Raw genomic sequence first — 19,551 nt, 5'->3', positions numbered from 1 at the left:
CTAGGCAAGGCTAACAGATGGGACAAGAATGAAAGGAAATGTGTCACAATTTCCTCCAGGTTTAAAACAGTCATCCCTAAAAGGCTGCCTTCCTCTTGATTTTAATCACAATTCTTCCAGGATCAAAACAGTCTGGGACACTGCTATCTTAAAAAGGCATCAACTGAGAAAATTCTGATAAATGTTTGGATATATCTCAAATATTCAGGCCGAAGCCTGATGTATTCAGGCCAAAGTCTAATGTACAACAAAGGTACATGGGAAAAGGTTGCACAGTATAGCCCAGACTCAGATCTCAGAAGATATGCAGGAATGGTACTCAGAAAGGAAGCTTCTAATGAAGGCTCTGCAGAAGAAACTAGTGACAAACAATTTCTGTTTCTTAGCTGCTTTGAAAGCCCTTTGCTGGGATCACCACACAACATCAGCAACTCAATGGCACTTTATACACATACAATTACAATAAGATGCTGTAATTATAGTGGTATTTATCTAATGACAAAGGAAAGGACCACCAAGGTTATGTAGTCCAACCCCCTTCCAATGAAGGAACTGCAATTATCCCCAACAAATAGGTATCCAAACTGATATTCAAACACCTCTGACAAAAAAAATCCACCACTTCAGAAGAGATTGAACCAGCTTCAACCACACCAACATGAAATTCTTTCTCAAATTTAATTGAAACTTCCTTTGCTCTACTTATTTGAAAGGTTGTCATTTGGAGGAGGGCAGGATGCTGTTCCCATTGGCTGCGGAGGAAAGGACACGCAGTAATGGGTTCAAACTACAAGTACAATGATATAGGTTAGATATCAGGAAAAAAAATGTTCACAGTCAGAGTAGTTCACCAGTGGAATAGGCTGCCTAAGGAGGTGGTGAACTCCCCCTCACTGGCAGTCTTCAAGCAAAGGTTGGATACACACTTTTCTTGGATGCTTTAGGATGCTTAGGGCTGATCCTGCGTTGAGCAGGGGGTTGGACTAGATGGCTTGTATGGCCCCTTCCAACTCTATGCTTCTATGATTCTACTTTGTATCTATGAGTTTGACACAACTGAGGACACATCCACCCCATCTTCTGCATGGCATCCCTTTAGGTATCAAAAGATGGCAATTACATCCCTCTCTTCTCCAACATACAGATTCCCAATTCCTTCAGTTTTTTCTTGTAGGATATGATATCTAACCCCTTCATTTTCTTACTTTTATCTATGCTGAATTTGTTCCAGGTTATCAACACACTTCTTAAATTGTGCTGCTAAACACCAAACACAATATTCCAAGCGAGGCCTAAGCGAGGCAGTGCAAACTAGCACCAATACCTTGCAGGACCATGACTCTACACATCTACTAATGAAGCCTAAAATTGCCAGCTTGGTGTAGGGGTTAGGAGCGCAGACTCCTAAGCTGTTGAGCTGGGTTTGATTCCCTGCTCCTCCCACACAATCAGACAGCTGGTCTACCTTGGGCTTGCTACAACACTGATAAAGCTGTTCTGACCAGCAGTAATATCAGGGCTCTCTCAGCCTCACCTTCCTCACAGGGTGTCTGTTGTGGGGGAAAGAGAAGGGAAGGCAATTGTAAGCTGCTTTGAGATGCCTTCTGGTAGAGAATAGCAGCATATAAGAATCAACTCTTCTTCTATTAGCCTTTTTATTGCGGCATCACACAGCTGGTTCACGGTAAGCTTATGGTCCACTAGGATTTCAGAGACCTTTATTCTGGGTCACTTTTGGAATCTTTGCTGCAAGCTGGTGAGTGAGGGAATGTTTTAATGCTTTTTGAAAATATCACACAAAACAAAACATGTAGGAAAGAAAAGACTAAGTAGGACTAACCGTGTAGGAGTTAAAAACAAGTAATAATTGGATATACCTTTTTCTATTTATTTTGTTCTACCAGAAGAACAGGTTATTCTGAAAGTGAAATGTTAAGAAATGAGACAATCTTTGAGTGTATATTTTTTTAAAGCCATTATTATATGAGAATGAATAGGTTCGGACAAGATGAAGCAATGATTTTGATGTGAGCTGGCAAAGGAGATAATTGACAGCAAACTCTAGGGCTCAACAGAAAATATGTGATGTAAGAAGGAAGAAAAGATGAATGGTGATATTGAGGCAAGACCTAGCATGGGGTCTTGTCATTTCCACTACACAATGCACAGCTGGATATTCTGAAAATGAAGACAACATTTTTCACTTGCCTGCACTTGTACAAAGAAGTTTCATCTGAGGCTAAGTCTGCTCTAGGGGCAGTTTTTGCAGTTTTCTCTAGAGAGAATCACTAAACCTGTATATGATGGGAAATAAGACCATTTCTGATACTGACATTCATTCTTGTGGGTTTTTAAAATACCGAGTCATTGTGGAAGTTCAATTTTGAGTGATACAACTACCTGTTTACCCGAGAAAGCCTTTACATTCAGGCAATAAAGTACAAATTCTTATCCTAAAGAGAACAGGTATCCTCTCATTCTCTTTTTTTCTGCTTTCCCACTGAGAATTTTTGAAAGGACTACCTGTAAGGGGCATGGTCAGTAAGTTTCCTTCTTGATACCACGAAAAAAGAACCCCTAATAGAGACTCAAATAATTAATTTTCACTTTTAAAAACTTTTAATGCGGATCCTCCCCCCAGATGCATAGGTGCATTTTACCCTCAAGGTAGGATAGGCTGAGATATGACTGGTCCAAAGTTGCCCATAAGCTTCCATGGCAGGCTGGTGATTCAAACCTCAGTCTCCCAGATCTTAATTTGACACTGTAACTGCTATGGCATGTTGGATTGTGTGAGGTGGCTACTGCTTAATAGTAGCAAGCAACCTAGCCTGGTTAAGACTTGCTAGTCACACAGTAAGAAGCTGCTTGGTGTTTCCTGCCATGTCTGTTCTGATAAGGCCAAAACAGCTCTGGGAATGGCATTGAGGCCTCCCCAGACATGTACTGACATAAACCAAAGTTTGAAGGTTGGCAATATCACTTTGGTTGCCACTATGGTCATACTACTGTGGTTGCAATAGCCACTGAGGATATTAGTTTCTTAAAGCTACAAGTGATGCTTCTATCATTTAGGATGGTTTTAACCCTCCCTCCTTTTTTAGATCTCAGGAGGAGGAAGAGGAGGAGAAGGAGGAGGAGAAGGAGAAGGAGGAGTTGGTTCTTTTATGCCGCTTCTCTCTACCCGAAGGAGGCTCAAAGTGGCTTACAGTCGTCTTCCCTTTCCTCTCCTCACAATAGATAAAAGACATCCTGTGAGGTGGGTGAGGCCAACAGAGCCCTGATTTTGCTGCTCAGTCAAAACAGTTTTGTCAGAGCAGTTTTATCAGTGCTGTGGCAAGTCCAAGGTCACCCAGCTGGCTGCATGTGGGGGAGTGCAGAATCGAACCCAGAATGCCAGATTAGAAGTCCACACTACTAACCACTACACCAAACTGGCTCTTACAAGTGCTATACAAACAGCTGAAAAACTGTGAAGAAAGAGAGCTTTGAGTGACAGGGTGTTCCAAGTAATCAAATTGATTAGCATCAGCTGAGCAGAGAAATACTTGAGGGATCCATGCTGAGAAGATGATCAGTCAGATTTCTGTCTTGACTGAAGAGGTTCTGATTCAGCCTTAGATGAGAGCAGTTTAACACAGACAGAGAACTGGGGGAAAAGTTGGCAAGGAAGTTTGGAAAGGAGATGAAGACCAAGGCCAAGAAAAGGGACTAGATCTTCTAGAGAGAGAAGAAAATTCCCTACCTGGTATGGTTATAATCTGCTTTTTGAGATCTTAAGAGTCAGTGAAAAACTCAAGATGAGTACTGTTGTTTCAAGAGAAGGGGACTGGGTACTGGAAAGTGTATGACACTTCTGGAAACCAAAAGATTTAAGAGAATACTCAAAGAAAGTATATTAAAGTGTTTGAGCAAAATAGTGAAACAAAAAACTCTCAAATTAAAGATTTAAGTAACAGTGAATAGCTTATGAAACTCTCATTAGCATGAAACAAAATAACTAAATGTCTGTGCTTGTACTGGTTTTGCCTTTCTCCTCTATGTAAAACAGTATTTTGTTATTTTTGAATTTCAAAATGCCTCAAGTGCCATTTAAGTTATTTATATTAAGGCAAAGTCCTGACCCTTTCCCCAGGCTCTTATGCTGAATCAACAGCCAAAAATATCATACTGTGACATGGTGGGACAGCCAGAATTCTAAAGAAAAGAAAACACATTACAAATGTGGTTCAGACACAGAAGGGAAATAGAAAAGTGAAGAGAAGGGAAATAGAAAAGTGCCCCCCGTAGAGCTTTACGTTCTGCGGGAGAAAATCTATTGGTCGTCCCCGGCCCTAGGGAAGCACGCCTGGCCTCGACCAGGGCCAGGGCCTTCTCGGTCCTGGCCCCTGCCTGGTGGAATGAGCTCCCGGGAGAACTGCGGGCCCTGCGGGACCTTCCATCGTTCCGCAGGGCCTGCAAGACGGAGCTCTTCCGCCAGGTTTACGGTTGAGACCAGGCTTAACACCTACGCCCCCCCGGGACCTGAGGATTGGGATTAGACATGAGTACCATCAGTATCCCCTCTCCACTTGCTAAGGGGGAATGGGTAGTTGATTAGCCGCTCTTGCCAGGTAGTCATTAATATTGACATGTTATTTGGTTTTAATGTATTTTATGGGGTTTATACTGTTGTAACCCGCCACGAGCCGCAAGGGAGTGGCGGGAAATAAATTCAATAATAATAATAATAATAATAAAAGAAAATATGAGGAGGTAAATGAATGAGGCTGTCATATTTGTTGGTAGCAATGGGATACAAAAATAAAACCCCAAAAATAACACCCTAAAAATAATATGGTGTTTGTCTCACCATAAATACAAACAATAAGAAATTATTTTATAAATTTCTGGAGAATTAACCCTTCAGTGTCCTTCAGCTGCTGGTACAGCACTTCTAAGCTTTTAAAATGGCAGTCAATCATACCTGGGTATTTTCTCTGGTTTGTAGGAACATCTGTCTTGTGTGTCCATGGTCTCAAGACTCTGTATGACCATTTATGCACTGGAGGTTTCATGCCAGGCTGCAGGCTGGAGTTTTAGTCATGCCAGGTTGCCCCACCTCTTCCTGGACCCACATGGGGGAGCATTTGGCCTGGTGCACTTCATCCGCCCCCGATTCGTGCTCCTGCATGGGAGCTGGAGCAGTGAAGTTCTCAGTGCATAAACTATCTATTTTAGTATCCACAGATGGGACCATGGTGAAAATTAGATCTATAGATAATTCTGCTTAGAGTTTCACAGTAGTTCTACAACTAATATCCAAGAACAAATCCAAACAGAACAAATTGCCACAAGCTATAAAAGCCAGCCTGAATGCCAATAACAAGGTCTACAGCAGATAGAAGGGGCAAGGATGTGAATTAAATGAACCTGTCCTTTTTTCCTTTCATCCTGGTACTCCTTGAAAAGCTGACCCACAGGGTCAAGGATCCTCAAGAACTGAATGGGATGCAACACAGGAGCTACAGCTTGAGAAGAACCTCATAAAAACCCCATCTTAGCCTCCTACACATGCATTTTTTTTTTTGGTAAACAGATCTTCTGTTAACAGAGCATGGAGTAAGTAGCTATCAGGAGATGCTAGACAGCCAACTCATGCATCCTTAATTAACTGAGACTCTATTATGCTCCATCCGTCTCATGTCAAGCATGGAGACAACAATTTAGCATCTTCCTCTTTGAGGTGGTGTGATTAGTTGTGTTCTCTGAACTGAGAAATACATTCCAATCTACCACTCCAAATTACATTATAATAATATTACAATCTACTATTCCGAGCTAGTATTTTAAATAAGAAATTATGTATAACCCTTCTGGGGGGTTGGTAAGAATATAGACATGAGTATTGTTAGGTCCAGTGATCATATTGTAGACAATAGATTGTTTAGTATGTTTAGGATGGTAGCTAGATGCATGTAGCTACATTTGCTGATCATTAGGTTACTGGTGTAAGATGGAGGCTATGTATTCATCATATAGCCCTCTATAGCCTGTAGTCTGTGAACATCTACCAGGGAAACAATGGTGGCTATCAGAAAGGGTTACGGGATGATATGTGGGTTGTAGATTGTTGATTGCTGCCGCCTGTTTTAAATTTTGGTTGTATTGGGGTTTGCATCTGCTTTTATGTTTTTATGTAAACTGCCACAAGCCGGCTGTGCTGAGACTGGTGGTCTATAAATACAATAGTAGTATAAAAATAAAAATATTTGTACCGTGGTGACCAGCAAATGTATTTCTTTCATAGATTGGTTCATTGAGAGGAAACTGTTACCTACACACTTGAGAGGACATGGGTGAAAGTACATCTGCCCATCCATCCCTGATTTTGAAATATTTATTTCCTTTACTAGATTCAGTTTAGTTTTATTGCATTAGGCATTGGCCTTCACAAGCTTACCAGATAAACCAGATATACAAACAACACAGAATAAAACAAAAGCATACATTCTAAAATTGACAAAAGTTAAGGTTGACTAATAGATAAAAAATCAGACTTAAAATGATTAAGACAGTACAATTTTGTTAGCATAGTTCAGCCTAATTTCCTTAGTGGCAAAACAAGTAGAGCAACTGTATTAGAAATGTACACATTGGTATATGATGATGACAGAATCAGATTCTCAGATTTCGCTGTGTCCTAAGCAGTGGGCAGTAATTTCTTGATGTATTTGGCTCTCGAGTCATCATACAGAGGACAGTCAAAAATTTCATGTATAAGATTCTCAATTGCTTCCTTGCCACATATAGACCCATTATGCATGGCGGCAGCTACTCCGCTGAGCCGTTGCAGCAGGGCAAAAAGCCCTGCCGTTCCCCGTGTATACATGGGGGCGGAGCTCTGCCAGCTGTCCTGGCACAATGGCCCCGCGCACGCAATGCGGAGCAGGGAGTACAGGTAAGCAGTGGCAGCAGCTAGGGGGGGAAGTGGGGGCAGTAATAAATGAAGTGGGAGTAATAAATGAAGTGGTGGCTGTTGTTTTAAAATATAGGACTGCAAAAATTCTTCTAAATGGGTTATCAGTTGGCATTTCTCCTGCAAGCAGGACCATAGAACACTGTTGTGGTTTAAGAAGAGGGATCCAGTATGTATGAATAAATGTACTGTATAAGAAATTACGCTCTTGAAGCAACTACTGGACATTTATATTCATGAAATCACAGAGACTGATAATGAACTCTGGATCAACCACTCCTTATTTCCAGAGCTGAATTTGTAATGTATAATATATCTACATCTATTTCATGGCAACACATAATGTGCCTTCTGGAGTGAGGCTTCTAAGCCGTACCTTTGATACAGTTATGCTTCCAAGAGAGGATTTCCATTATTATGGAGATGAAGTACCTTTAATGACTGCAATAATGTAATTGTACCCTGGGGCAAAATTCCTAATAATGCAATAGTATAGCTTTCAAACAACCAGTAAGAGATATCTTCAGGGTGGGTTATTCATTATGGGTGCAGTATATAGTTAACTTTGCTTCATAAAAAGAACAGAAAACCCAAAGAAACAAAATTCCTTTTTTCAGGAAAAGCTCTGCCTTCCAGGCAAGCATCTAACATTGCACTTGGTTCTACTTCACCATCTGTGGAGCCTCTTGAGGAAGATTCCCAGAAGCACAGTAAGAGTAATGCTATTGCCTTCTCTCGATATTCATTCCAAATAATGACATTCTGTTGCACATTTCCCCAAAAGGGCAAGTTTTCCATGGAAAACATCAAGTTGCACTGCCATAGTCTGAACGTTTCTAAGGGAGCAATCTTAAACACACTTACTAGACAGTAAGTCTTCCTGAATCAGAGGGACTTCCTTTCAAGTAAATATATATAGGATTAGGCTACATGAGCATGTTCTCGCTTTGAAGGATTATTTTCACCAAGGGACCATGGCAACTTTGACTGAAGTGTTTATTCAAGAAAACATCTTGAAAATGTGATTGAATGGACTTTAAGCACTTAAAGCCTTTCAAGCATTATTGAGGGCTCCCACTTCCTTTTCCAGATGGGAATTTGACAGTGACTCTAAAGGGCAGCAACAGTAGCACTGTTTCCTCACGGAGGCGTTATACTGACGACGCCTCCTGCTTGCAAATGTGTGGTAGTAAGCAATGTGTTTGCAAGCTTCCTGACGGAAGACCCCTCCTGTATTTTCTCGCCACCTTGTAGCAGCTTTTTGCCCCCGCCCCCCCCGATGAGGCAGCAAGGGAAAACAAAGCAAACTTCTCCTCCTGCTCCTTGGCTTGTCAATCACTGCAAGCCACCAATCCCAGCACAGCGGTTGTTTTGGGGACACAAACTTCCTTCCACCATGAGTCCCGAAATTAATAACAATAAAAAAACCCTGGCACTTCCATATTGCTATGTGGTAGCACCACAATACAAGTGCATTTAAAAAAAATTAACACTTCAGCATTGCTATGGAGTAACACCACAATAAAACACCCCCCCCTTTGGGATACTTGGGGCCATTTCGCACAGCTTCAAAATAGCACAATGGTTGCTAATTGAAAACGCTACTAATTTGGAATAACCCACGACGTCGTAGACAATCTGCAACACTCCTGAAACCGACCCGCAAAAAGCGCTTCATTGTAGCGCTTTCAGGGGAATCCCAAAAAGTGGATTCACCCTCCGGAAAGCGATACACTCCTGCAACCAATCTGCAACAATAGCGATAAAGACCTGTACGTTAACATTGTTGCGGTTTCTTCAAAGTCCCTCCTCCTGAGCCTGTCCTCCAAACTTCCGGTGAAGCGATCGCCATTTTTTTCCCCCCAAGCGAGTGGAGATCAACGCACCGGCGAGCCTCCGTTTAGCCAGTGAGGCTTCCCAGGCTGCAGTCCCTCCTCAGAGCTGTTTACAGTCACTAAGCACAAGAAGCCCGCAGAAGCCCGTTTGCTGATGTATTTTCCCTTTATTTTTCACACTGTTTCGGCTGAAAATCGTGCCCATGAGGGGGGGGGGGAGGGGGGGATTTTTTTTTCCACTCGGAGGCAGCGTGGCCACGATCAAATGACAGCTCAAACAGAGGCTTCCCCGGCTTCAGTCCCTCCCCTTCAGTCAGTAAGCACACACATTTCACACATTCCATTCAGCCGAAAATCGGGCCCGTGAGAGGGGGGGGATTTTTTTTTTCACTCGGAGGCAGCGTGTTAACGATCAAACGACAGCTCAAACACCCCAGGCAGCTGGATGGGTCTCTCCGTTGCAACGAATCTACACAGATTCGTTACAATGGGTGTTTTTTTTTTTTTTTTTTAAACCTTCCTTAAAGGGAAAGGGGCTGTTTGGGAGCATGCTAACAGCTGCCCATTGGCTGCTTGACGGCCAGGGGCGGGACGAGCTTGGCAATAGCGCTTCCTTTCTAGCGATTTCTGCCGAGACCGGAAGCCTATGGGAAACGCTAAAAAACGCAACTGATTCCACTACAAAGGCAGGTATGCATAACGACGAATTCCACTATTTTAAATGGCGATTTTTCATTCAGTGACCAATTTGCAACAAAGATCCCCGTGCAAAAAGGCCCTTGGTGTTTTGGGCTCTATTTACATTGGGGTAGATTTGTGAGAGACTGGACATGGTAACTGCTCTCCAATGAGTGATTTTGTGTGAACAGTAAGGCTTAAAAACAAGCAGCACGGTTGTGCAGCTGATTGGGAGAGGGTTGCTTCATCACACACACACACACACACACCTCTTTCCTCGTTAAAACCCAAATACCAGGAAACACAAACAGGGATGTGTCTTGGCTGCCCGATCCCAAAACAGACAAGGACAATGAACAGAACATTTTATTTTAACTTGGGGAATGTAGCTTTGTTGTCCTGCAACAACGCAGACCGTGACATTAAAAAAAAAATTCACGAGCAGAAAGGGGAGGGTGGGTGCGAGGGTGTGACAATGCCAGTGAGACTCTCACACATTTCTCCCTCCACACAGGCTTGACCCTGGTTGCTTCCTGATGTAAAGCGTGATAAGGAGTGGAAAATCTAATTTTGATAATTTCCCTCCTCATGAGGCAAATCTGGCCAAAACTCACACTAGCCCCTAGACAGCCTCGGGTTACTGGAAGCAGCACTAAAACTCACCAGCAACTAGAGCAAATTCCTAGTGTGGAAACAGTCTGGGAATGGACAGGAAGAGATCTTTAAAGTCTTTAAAGGAAAACCTTTGCTATTCTGCCTTTTCCCCTCCTTAATATTCCTATCAATATTTCTTGTTTGACAACAGCAAACTACATTCCATCAATATCAGTTTTCTTGATCAGCTTCAGGCTTATCTATATCAACCAGACTGCAATGTAAGAGCAGCACTTACTAAATCTCTCATGGAAATACTCACTATTAAGTTCAGCTATTAAGTTATCTCAACAGAGTATACAGAACACTGAGAATGGAATGGAGAGACCACAATGGCACTAGTAGCCAAACTCTAGACAGTTAAAAAAACAAAACACAAAAACTAAATAGGGGAGGGCAGGATACCCCCTCATTTTTTAAAATAGATTTTTGGGGTAACCATGGGGAATTTCAGAGCCCTAAATGGGAACTAAGATTAGCTTTGTGACGTGGATTTGCGTATGCACATATGATGATACTGATAGTGTTCTGCTCTTTTACATTTTTTAAAAAAAGGATTCACTATGCCATTGTGCAAAACAATTCAAGTAAAATTCCACTTTTCTACTATTGTATTATGCCACCCTCAAAGAATGATAATGCAGATTATGATACAACACACCAGCATTAATTCTACCATCTGTCTGTATGACTAAAAGGCACAGATGCATACTTAGAAATCATGCTGGAAGTACTTCAAAATATTCCAGCCGTCTGCTTGCTTAAGTCAAATTAAATTAGGGGTCTTCCTATACCTATAAACATTACTTCTTGTGTGTGTGTGTGTGTGTGTGTGTTTGCTGACATACATTTCTAACCATCCTGCTTTGACCAGTTGTAAAGAACTCTCCAAAATAACATGACAGTTGACCAGCTGATCCCTAAATTACTTATGTTTAATAGGACACCAAAAGAGATTGCCAAAAATAAGAAACTAACAATCGTGAGGTTCCCCTGAGAAGAGGGTTTTGATAACTGCTCTTTGAAAGCAATTCAGCACACAAGTGCTACTCTTTAAATACTGGAAAGGGCAGGGTAATGTAACTGAGCATAGCAACTACAGAAATCAATATTGGCTTCTTTTGCTGAGGCTGAACACTTTGCTCTTTTCCCATTTATTTTCAAGCAGTTTTCACAGAAAGTATTAATAACTCCTGCAGTGAAAGAGTTATTTGTGGCTTTTACCTCTCATTTTCTCTTAGGATCTCTTTTCCTTTCTTCCAAGTAAAGTTGGGTCTCGGAGAAGCTTTAGGCTTACACTCGATGGTTACTTCTCCACCAACTTTCACAAGAGTTAATCTCTTCAAGAAGTTCTTGGAAAAATCTGGACCCACAGCTGAAAGACAACATGGAAGAAGGCTTAGAAACAATCACAGCCATTACAAACCATAAAAAAACTGTTGAATGTTTATGTTATCTCTATTGATCATACTGAGTACACACAACTGTCCTTCATAGACAGTGATGAGACCAGTAATTCTTAATAAACAATACCAGAGCTCTTGTACCTGATACTACAAACAAATAACACCCCTAGAGCTTTATGAAGTTTTCTATATAAAATCCAGTGATTCCCCAATGTGGTGTGCAACAGCACCCTCAGTTGTGACACAGCTATCATCTCTTCCCTTGGAAATGTCTCTCAGTAGCCATATAGGAAACAATCCCTTATCTTCGTTTGGAAACTGAAACAAAGCCACTGTTTCCCCAAAACAGCCTGATGCTTGTTTAGAAAATCCTTTTGGGGGGCTGCAAGAGCTTTGCAAACAAAATGGGCCATAATATGGAATTAATTATTCACTGTATGAGGTGTTTTCCATCTTCTCTATGTCATGAATCTATGCCAGGAGTGGCCAAATTGTGTCTCTCCAGATGTCCATGAACTACAATTCCCACAAGCCCCTGCCAGCAACATGTCCAGGCTGGGGCTCATGGGAATTGTACTGCATGGACATCTGGAAGACCACAATTTGGCCAGCCCTGGGTGATCCAATCTATAAATTCTTGGGCATACCTCCCCATTCCCTTGTGCCACTCCTTTCACATCTACCAAGATGTGTACCTTGCTGCTAATAACCTGCATGCCTGAACTAGCCTCACAACAGAACAACCACAGCTTAGTAGTTATCAAAGAAATTTGTAGACAGCACCTCTAAAGTGTTATTTCATTTATTTTATTTTATTTTTTATTATATTTATATACCACCCTCCCCGGAGGCTCAGGGTGATTTACATAAAATGTTGAAAACAATACAAGAAACAATCCATAACATATAGGTAATCATAATATTAATACTGATCAACTGATAATTGTAACAATGGTAACAGTGCAACAGGTCCAGGAGCAGAATGCATTGATGGATTTCTGGGAGGGAGGAGCAGGGCTCAGCAGATGTTGTTGGTTGCGCCTGGTCTCAACCAAATGCTGGTGGAAGAGCTCCCTTTTGCAGGCCCTGTTTTAGCTCCATCAGGGCCCTGATCTCCTCTGGGAGCTCATTCTATCACGTGGGGGCCAGGACAGAGAATGCTCTGGCCCTGGTCGAGGCCAGGTGGGCTTCTTTAGGGCCAGGGATCATTAGCCATTTGGTGGTGAGAGGCATAGGCAGGTAGGCAGTCCTTCAGGTACACTGGGCCCTGACTGCATATGGCCTTAAAGGTAATTACCAGAACCTTTAGGCTGAAAGGGTTAGCACCATGAAAGGGTTTTCTAATTCCAGTGTCAGCTTGGGATAGGAACATCTGCTACCCTGTAGCAGATAGGAAAATGAAGGTCTATGGACCTGATGCCATATGAGGGCAAAGGGCAGGTAACAGAAAAGAAACATTCACTGCATAGGTATTGGGAGACATGGCATGGTCTCCTATCAAGTTACAAACAGCAGGGCTCGTTCAGAGGCATAGAAGAGACCAGAGAATAGAAGGTCGTGGAAAGTGCTGCCCAGTCAAATCTGATTTACGATGAACTCATAGGGTTGTCAAGGCAAGAGGTGAACATAGATTAGTTGCCATTGCCTGCCTCTGCATAGCAACTCTAGACTTCTTTGGTGGTCAAATACTAGCCAGGGATGACCCTGCTTATCTTGAGACTTGACAAAATCAGCATTGCACACTATGCAAATCCAGATCTAGGCCATCTATGCTTTCCCTCAAATGAGCAGCCAGTTGACATGAATGGAGGAAGGGGGTCTAGAGCTACTAGGCCTGAAAAGCTATGGTGGCAAACATACTGGTTGAAGGAAGCACACCAAGGCCAACCATATTTGGATTTGATCAAAAAGAACTGTAACAGAACTTAACCAGCTAGTTGTAAAATATCAGATGGGATTGTTTCCCATCAGCTTCACTTGTTCACGTTGTAAACACACTCCCTAACTATCAAAGGATTGCATGGTGTTGATTGAACATGAAGTGGCAACCCCAAGGCTTCTGAACAATGGAACAGGGGGACATAAACATTGACAACATGGTAATGAAGCCATTTCCCTTCCTGATCTAAACATTATCAGCAAAAGGCAGATGCCAGTGTTTCATAGTACAGAACACAGCCGCTCAATGCAAAGTGAAGCGGAGTATATTATTGGATGTGTGTGCTCTAATTAATGACTTCTAATTATAGCAGCCTTCATCCCCACAGTATTCACTGGACAGCAAGCATCAGCTCCATGTTTCATTTTCAACACCTTTTAGGACACCTATTCACTCCATGTTCATTTTTAAGTCCCTTGGCGTTGCGGCAACTTGCTGCAGCGAGAAAAGTGCAGATCCCTTTGCTGTTACAGCTACATGCAATGAAGACCTAAAATGCTTTGCCTTCTGAGAGAGAAAAAAGAAAGCTGGTTGTGAGCCTGTTTAGATTAATACTATATTAGTCACGAAATCAGCTCTTATTCACAGGAATGTGATGTACAAATCTACAGGGACACTTAGGACCAGCGTTCCTCAAAATTTGATACTGACACTAAATTCTGTTCTGGATTTAAATCGAGCAAGGGTTCAGGGAGGGATCCAGGCTTGCTGGTCAGTCATGATACTTCTGTGATATCTGTCAGGTGTAGTGTGGACTGCATTAAAAATTCTGGAGCTGATAATCTCTTTGGGGAAGATGACCTCCTTTGGCCAAGAAAGGGTAGGCATCAGTGCTATGTCCGCCATTTCTTCTTTGGTGGACATAGCACGGTGACCTGCATCCAACATGGGCCTTAAGCTTTCCAAAGCATTTGCAAGATCCAGTCAACAGTTTGGAAACCACCACTTTCAATTATCTCTTTCCTTCCTCTGCTGTTTGTAGGATCAGTTTCTTTTGGCTGAGATGAGAACTACACAGTTTCTAATCAAAAACAAGATGTCAGCAGACTATCCTGCTTCTCTTTCAGCATCCTAGGTATTTGGGGGCTAATAGTTCAGAGCCTAGAAGAAAGCAGCAGTACAGGGCATGGGCAGAAGTTGTACAGAGAATGCTTCCCAGCAACAACACTACATATATGGAAAATAAAAGCCATGCATTTTGGCAATTTAAACTTTGCTGTTAAGAAGGTAGAAATAACCTGATTTTAGGTTTTAAAAGCAGTCAGTCTTAAAAAGTTACCTTCTGGCACAGGACAAATAAACACTGTGCTGTCTTCCTTATAAATTCACTTTTAGTTCCATGATACTTCAACACAGTTGCAAACCCTTGATTCTATTGACTCAGTGCCCTCTGTAGATTCCCCCCCCCCCATCTCCAGTGCCAGGTGAGGTCATAACCCAAGGCTCAGGATCATATATTCATTCTCCCTAGACTAAAAGAGAGAACAAAAGCATCTAGCACTCTTTCTTTCAGTCACATTCTTATACATGTGATTGACTGATGGAAGGCAAGAATGCCATCAAACGTTTTGTAAAAAGAGTTATGGTTGGCTAAGGGGAGTTATGACTGGCAAACTCAATGCCAAAGCAAACATGGTTTCTGCATTCTTGCTCTTTGATTATTGAAATAGTCAAAGACAAAAGGGAGAAGAACTTCTGCAGCAAAAGTGAAGGCAGAACTGTCACTGATAGATAAGAAAAAAAAACAATGATAAGAACATGAGCAAGATGCTTGTTCCCAGTATAGCTACAGATGAAGGTAGAGTACTGAGCAATGTTGTCATATGCATTTTCCCTACGTGTTTTGAACAGTAATGCAGGAAACTGCTACCTTTAGCCAGCACTGAGTTCAGATAAAGAACAAAAAGGGATGTAAGACACTTGCAAGAAAGCAATATGTATCAGATGCTGAGGTTTGTGACAAGTTAGGCAGGATATAAGTGTACAAAGCCAAGCCAGAGTGCTACAAGTTGCTGAGTACTGCAGAGTCAGGTTCAGGAAACATCAGTGTTTAGGATCAATGGACAGGAAGTCCAAGGTGGTAGCACAATTTGCAGTAAAAAAGCTAGATCAAAGTCAAGTAGCATCTCAGAGACGCACAGGGGTATGAGTTTCCAAGACTCAATGCTCCCTTGATCAGATATAGGTAGGAATGGTGATCAAAGTCCTTATATCCTAGTCAGAAGGTGGGAGAGGTTTTGTAAAGAAGGGAGTTAGGAAGCAGAGGTACAATGTACAGCTATTAGCTGGAGTAGGGTAGAACAGAAATACTTGGGGGCAAAATTAGCAACTGTAATAAGAATTCTGGGTCTCTATCCAGACCTAGAAAGGGTGGGGTCCATTGTTCTGAACTTGTGAATGAACTCAGGTGCACCCATCTTAGTTTGTGATCTCTCCTTGAAGCTTCTCTGAGAATGGCCACTCTTAAGTCAGTAGTAGAATGTCCTGGAATATGTGTTTGCTCACTGGTTTTTGAGTTGTTGTTTCCAATATTGAGCTTATGTCCATTGATTCTTTTTCTTAAAGACTAGTCCGATGTAGAGACTTTAAAGACAATGTTCACATTCGATGGCATATATAAAGTTGAATAATAAACAAATGAAAGAACCCATGGTGGTGTGTCTGATGTTGATTGGTCTGGTGATTGTGTTGTCAGTGTTAATATGGTGACACAGCTGGCATCTTGGTTTGTTGAAGGCCTTGGTTCCAGAGTCCATGCCTATGTTAGGGGGGGTATTGCTGTTGGTAAAAAGTTTCTTTAACGTTAGGAGGCTGTCTGTGGGCAAGAACTTGTTTACTTCCCAAAGCCTGTGATAGGAGAGTATCATTGCTAAGCATGAGTTGTAGGTTGTTAATGATACGTTGAACTGGCTTGAGTTGAGAGATGGCTCGGAGGCAGAATATCTGCTTGGCATGCAGAAGGTCCCAGGTTCAAGCCCTGGCTTTGCAAGGTCAGAAGATCATTTAGTGAGTGAAAGACCTCTACTGATACCCTGAAGAGCCACTGACAGTCTGCATAGACAATACTGATTTTGATGAACCAGTGGTCTAATTCAGTATAAGGTAATTTCATATGTTAGACTAAGAAATTAGCCCTGGTTCACCCAGCAAGCTTCCATAGGTCTCCGAGATCCTGGCCTGACCATTATGTCTCTAAAGCAGGCTAGCACAAACTACAGAAAAACATGATTCTATCTCACAATAAAGGAAATATAAGGTAAACACACACATGGGCAGAAAGTGATTTAGTTCTTAATTTTTGCATTGATGCAAGTAAGATGACTATCTCATTACTATTTACTATTAAAGGGACATATGATGTCACTAAACAACTTGCACCTGAATCTATGAACTAGCTCCACTGAAAACCACCAATATCAGAGTATATGAGCATTTTTATTGCATTTAGATGTCATAATGAACCATTTTACACCATGTTTTGATTAAACTTAGTGTGATGTTTGAATGCAGGCTGCTCAATAAATTGTGATTTGTATCTGGTTTGTCAACTAGTTTTTACTAAATGCTTGTTCGTAGTGGGAAAGCAGAAATCCCAGTTTATTCAGTCACAGTGAAACACATGAAACTTATACTGATCTTTGGTCCATCAAAGTCAGTATTGTCTACTCAGAAAGGCAGAAGCTTTCTGGACCTCAAGCACAGCTCTTTCACATCATCTAGTGCCAGATCTTTTAACTGGAGATGCTGTGGATTGAACCTAGGAGCTTCTGCATGCCAAGCAGATACTCCACCACTGGCCCACAGTCTGTCCCTCAAAGTACTCCTCTTAGTCTCCTACATATCAAGTGGGAAGCACAAATCAAACGGAAATCCTGCAATTTCAGCAGCATTCAGTTTTCAATGGTGCTTTTCAAGGATATGGCCTCCCTTTACCTTCTCTCCCACCACTAACCCCCCTCCAAAAAAAAAAAGCCCACTTAGAACCTAACAAGATAAAATGTAAAATCTGTGATTGGATATTCCCAATAGAAAAGAATAAGAGTTCAATAGGATATTCCCAATAGAAAAGAATAAGAGTTCAATAGGATATTCCCAATAGAAAAGAATAATTTAAAACAGTGGTTCCCAACCTTTCTGAGGCTGGGGACCAGCAGGGCATCGGGCCGCGCCCGCACGGGCCACGCCCGTGATGCGCGTCCTGGCCCTGATTCCCTCTCCCCACCCTCCCGCAGTAAGAAGCTTCCTGGGCCGCAAGCTTGCGGCCTGGGAAGTTTTTTACCGCGGGGGGGCGGGGAGAGGGAGCCGCGGCCCGGCACCGGGCCGCAGCCCGCAGGTTGGGGACCACTGATTTAAAAAACTAACAACACTTATGTCAAGGTATGAGCTTTCGTGAGTCTACTTCCTCAGATATGCTGTATTTTCCCACTAATTTTAAAATAAGGAAATGGGAGCTATGTGGGCTCATGATTCAGATTGGGGCCATAACACAGGAGACAGATTTAATTTCACCACCCTTGCCTGGTTTCAGTTATTGAACTTGCCTCTCATATAGCTGTAGTGATTCCACCACACTTGCTAGTGAAGACACATATGGAGAACTAACACTGAAAAAGGAAACAATTGTCCCAAAAAGAAAAAAGAAAAAAGACAGACACTCTCTCCCTTTCCTGGGGGAAAGAATTCAGTACCGTATGTATGAATATTTGAATTGGTAAAGCTTATGGGTTGGAAGGGTTAATACAATTCTGATATGGTCCCATCTGAATAAGATCAGCTGAACAGAAGTAATTTCCAATAAACAAACAAACAAACCCTGAAAGACACAACCATAGATCTCCTATAATCTTTGCCTTCTGAAGTCCTTAGTACCAAGATTCAAAGGAAATGCCTTTCTTCATGCATATGAAAAACAAGAGGCCAAAGTTCTTTTCACAGCATGTAAAAATAGGAGCGGTTTTTGTTCATTAGTCCATTTAACATATTCAAGTACTCCAAGATCAGTAAAACCCTTTACATGTCCTCTTATAAATGCAACACAAAATAAAGAAGAGACTTTAGTTTTATGTTGTTATTTGTATACACTGTAAGGGAGACTTGTACAAAGAGTTGCCACATAGTCTGAAGCAGCTTCGACTGCTCGGTTTGGATTTAAAAAAAAATACACAAGATGCAACATGCTTAAAAAATCTTGCTACTGTGAGTCTTAGTTTGTTGAATTTCACTGCTTTGTTCAAACCATCACAGTGACAGGGTGATCTGTGTTTCCCCCCATGCAAGTCTGTATTGATAAAAGACAGCCTGCACAGAGTAACTAGGTGTTTTCAAAACACTTCAAACATTCATCTTCAGGACAGATTAAAATGACAATAGTGAACATTCACTTTGAAAGATATTCAAAGGAGTAATCTAACTGCAAATTGTATACTCTTTTTTGAACATGATACTTCTTTATTGATTCCAATATTTGTTATACACAAGAGGTTTCTTACTGCAATGCAAGTAATCAAAGCATTGTTTTTGCAAACTTATGGTAACAGCAGAAAGAAAGATGGTGTGGATAGCAGGAGGAAGGCAATAGGTACCTCTTTAGGTGACTTTATATTTTGATCTGGAGATGTGATGCTGGCAACAATTAACGAAGCATTATTATGAGCTGTTTCACAGAAGCCTTACTTATATATTCTAAAAGTTGTGAGGCAAAAAAGTCTTGCTGATGGGAGAGGAAAAGGAGACTTTGCCACCTCCCCCCTTCAACACACACACACACACACACACACACACACACACACACACACACACACTGCAGCCTCCCAATTTGTCTGGCAAGTTGTCAACTCAAATCCCATAACTTTTCAGAAATAAACTCTCTTCTGTTCAAAGACAACAGTGGAAAAACAGAAGTTATTAGGGATTGTACATTTACACTGGTTTCCTAAACTGTAAGGACATGTTGACAGGTTCAGTTTCTTTGAAGGAGAGAGTACTCGACACTTCAGTTATTTTGTAACATCTGTTTATTTATTACACCGAGCAAATAGGTGAATATGCCAGCAAGGTTAGTCCTAAAGCTGCATCAGTCCC

General features: G+C 41.7%; 1 protein-coding gene across 7 annotated transcripts in view; it reads right to left on the bottom strand.

Annotated features, from left to right (window-relative positions):
* LOC143831783 (contactin-4) overlaps window positions 1–19,551 on the bottom strand; it is a 669,529-nt gene that overhangs the window by 120,665 nt on the left and 529,313 nt on the right. For all 7 annotated transcript variants that reach the window (XM_077325228.1, XM_077325223.1, XM_077325222.1 and 4 more), the window contains one exon: window positions 11,350–11,500. In XM_077325228.1, the coding sequence (XP_077181343.1) occupies window positions 11,350–11,500 (151 nt within the window). The remainder of the gene's footprint in view (window positions 1–11,349; window positions 11,501–19,551) is intronic.

Source organism: Paroedura picta, chromosome 3 (genome assembly GCF_049243985.1).
Source record: "Paroedura picta isolate Pp20150507F chromosome 3, Ppicta_v3.0, whole genome shotgun sequence".
NCBI lineage: Eukaryota > Metazoa > Chordata > Lepidosauria > Squamata > Gekkonidae > Paroedura > Paroedura picta.
Note: the sequence above shows the minus strand (reverse complement) of the source record. Positions and strands in the feature narration are given on the sequence as shown.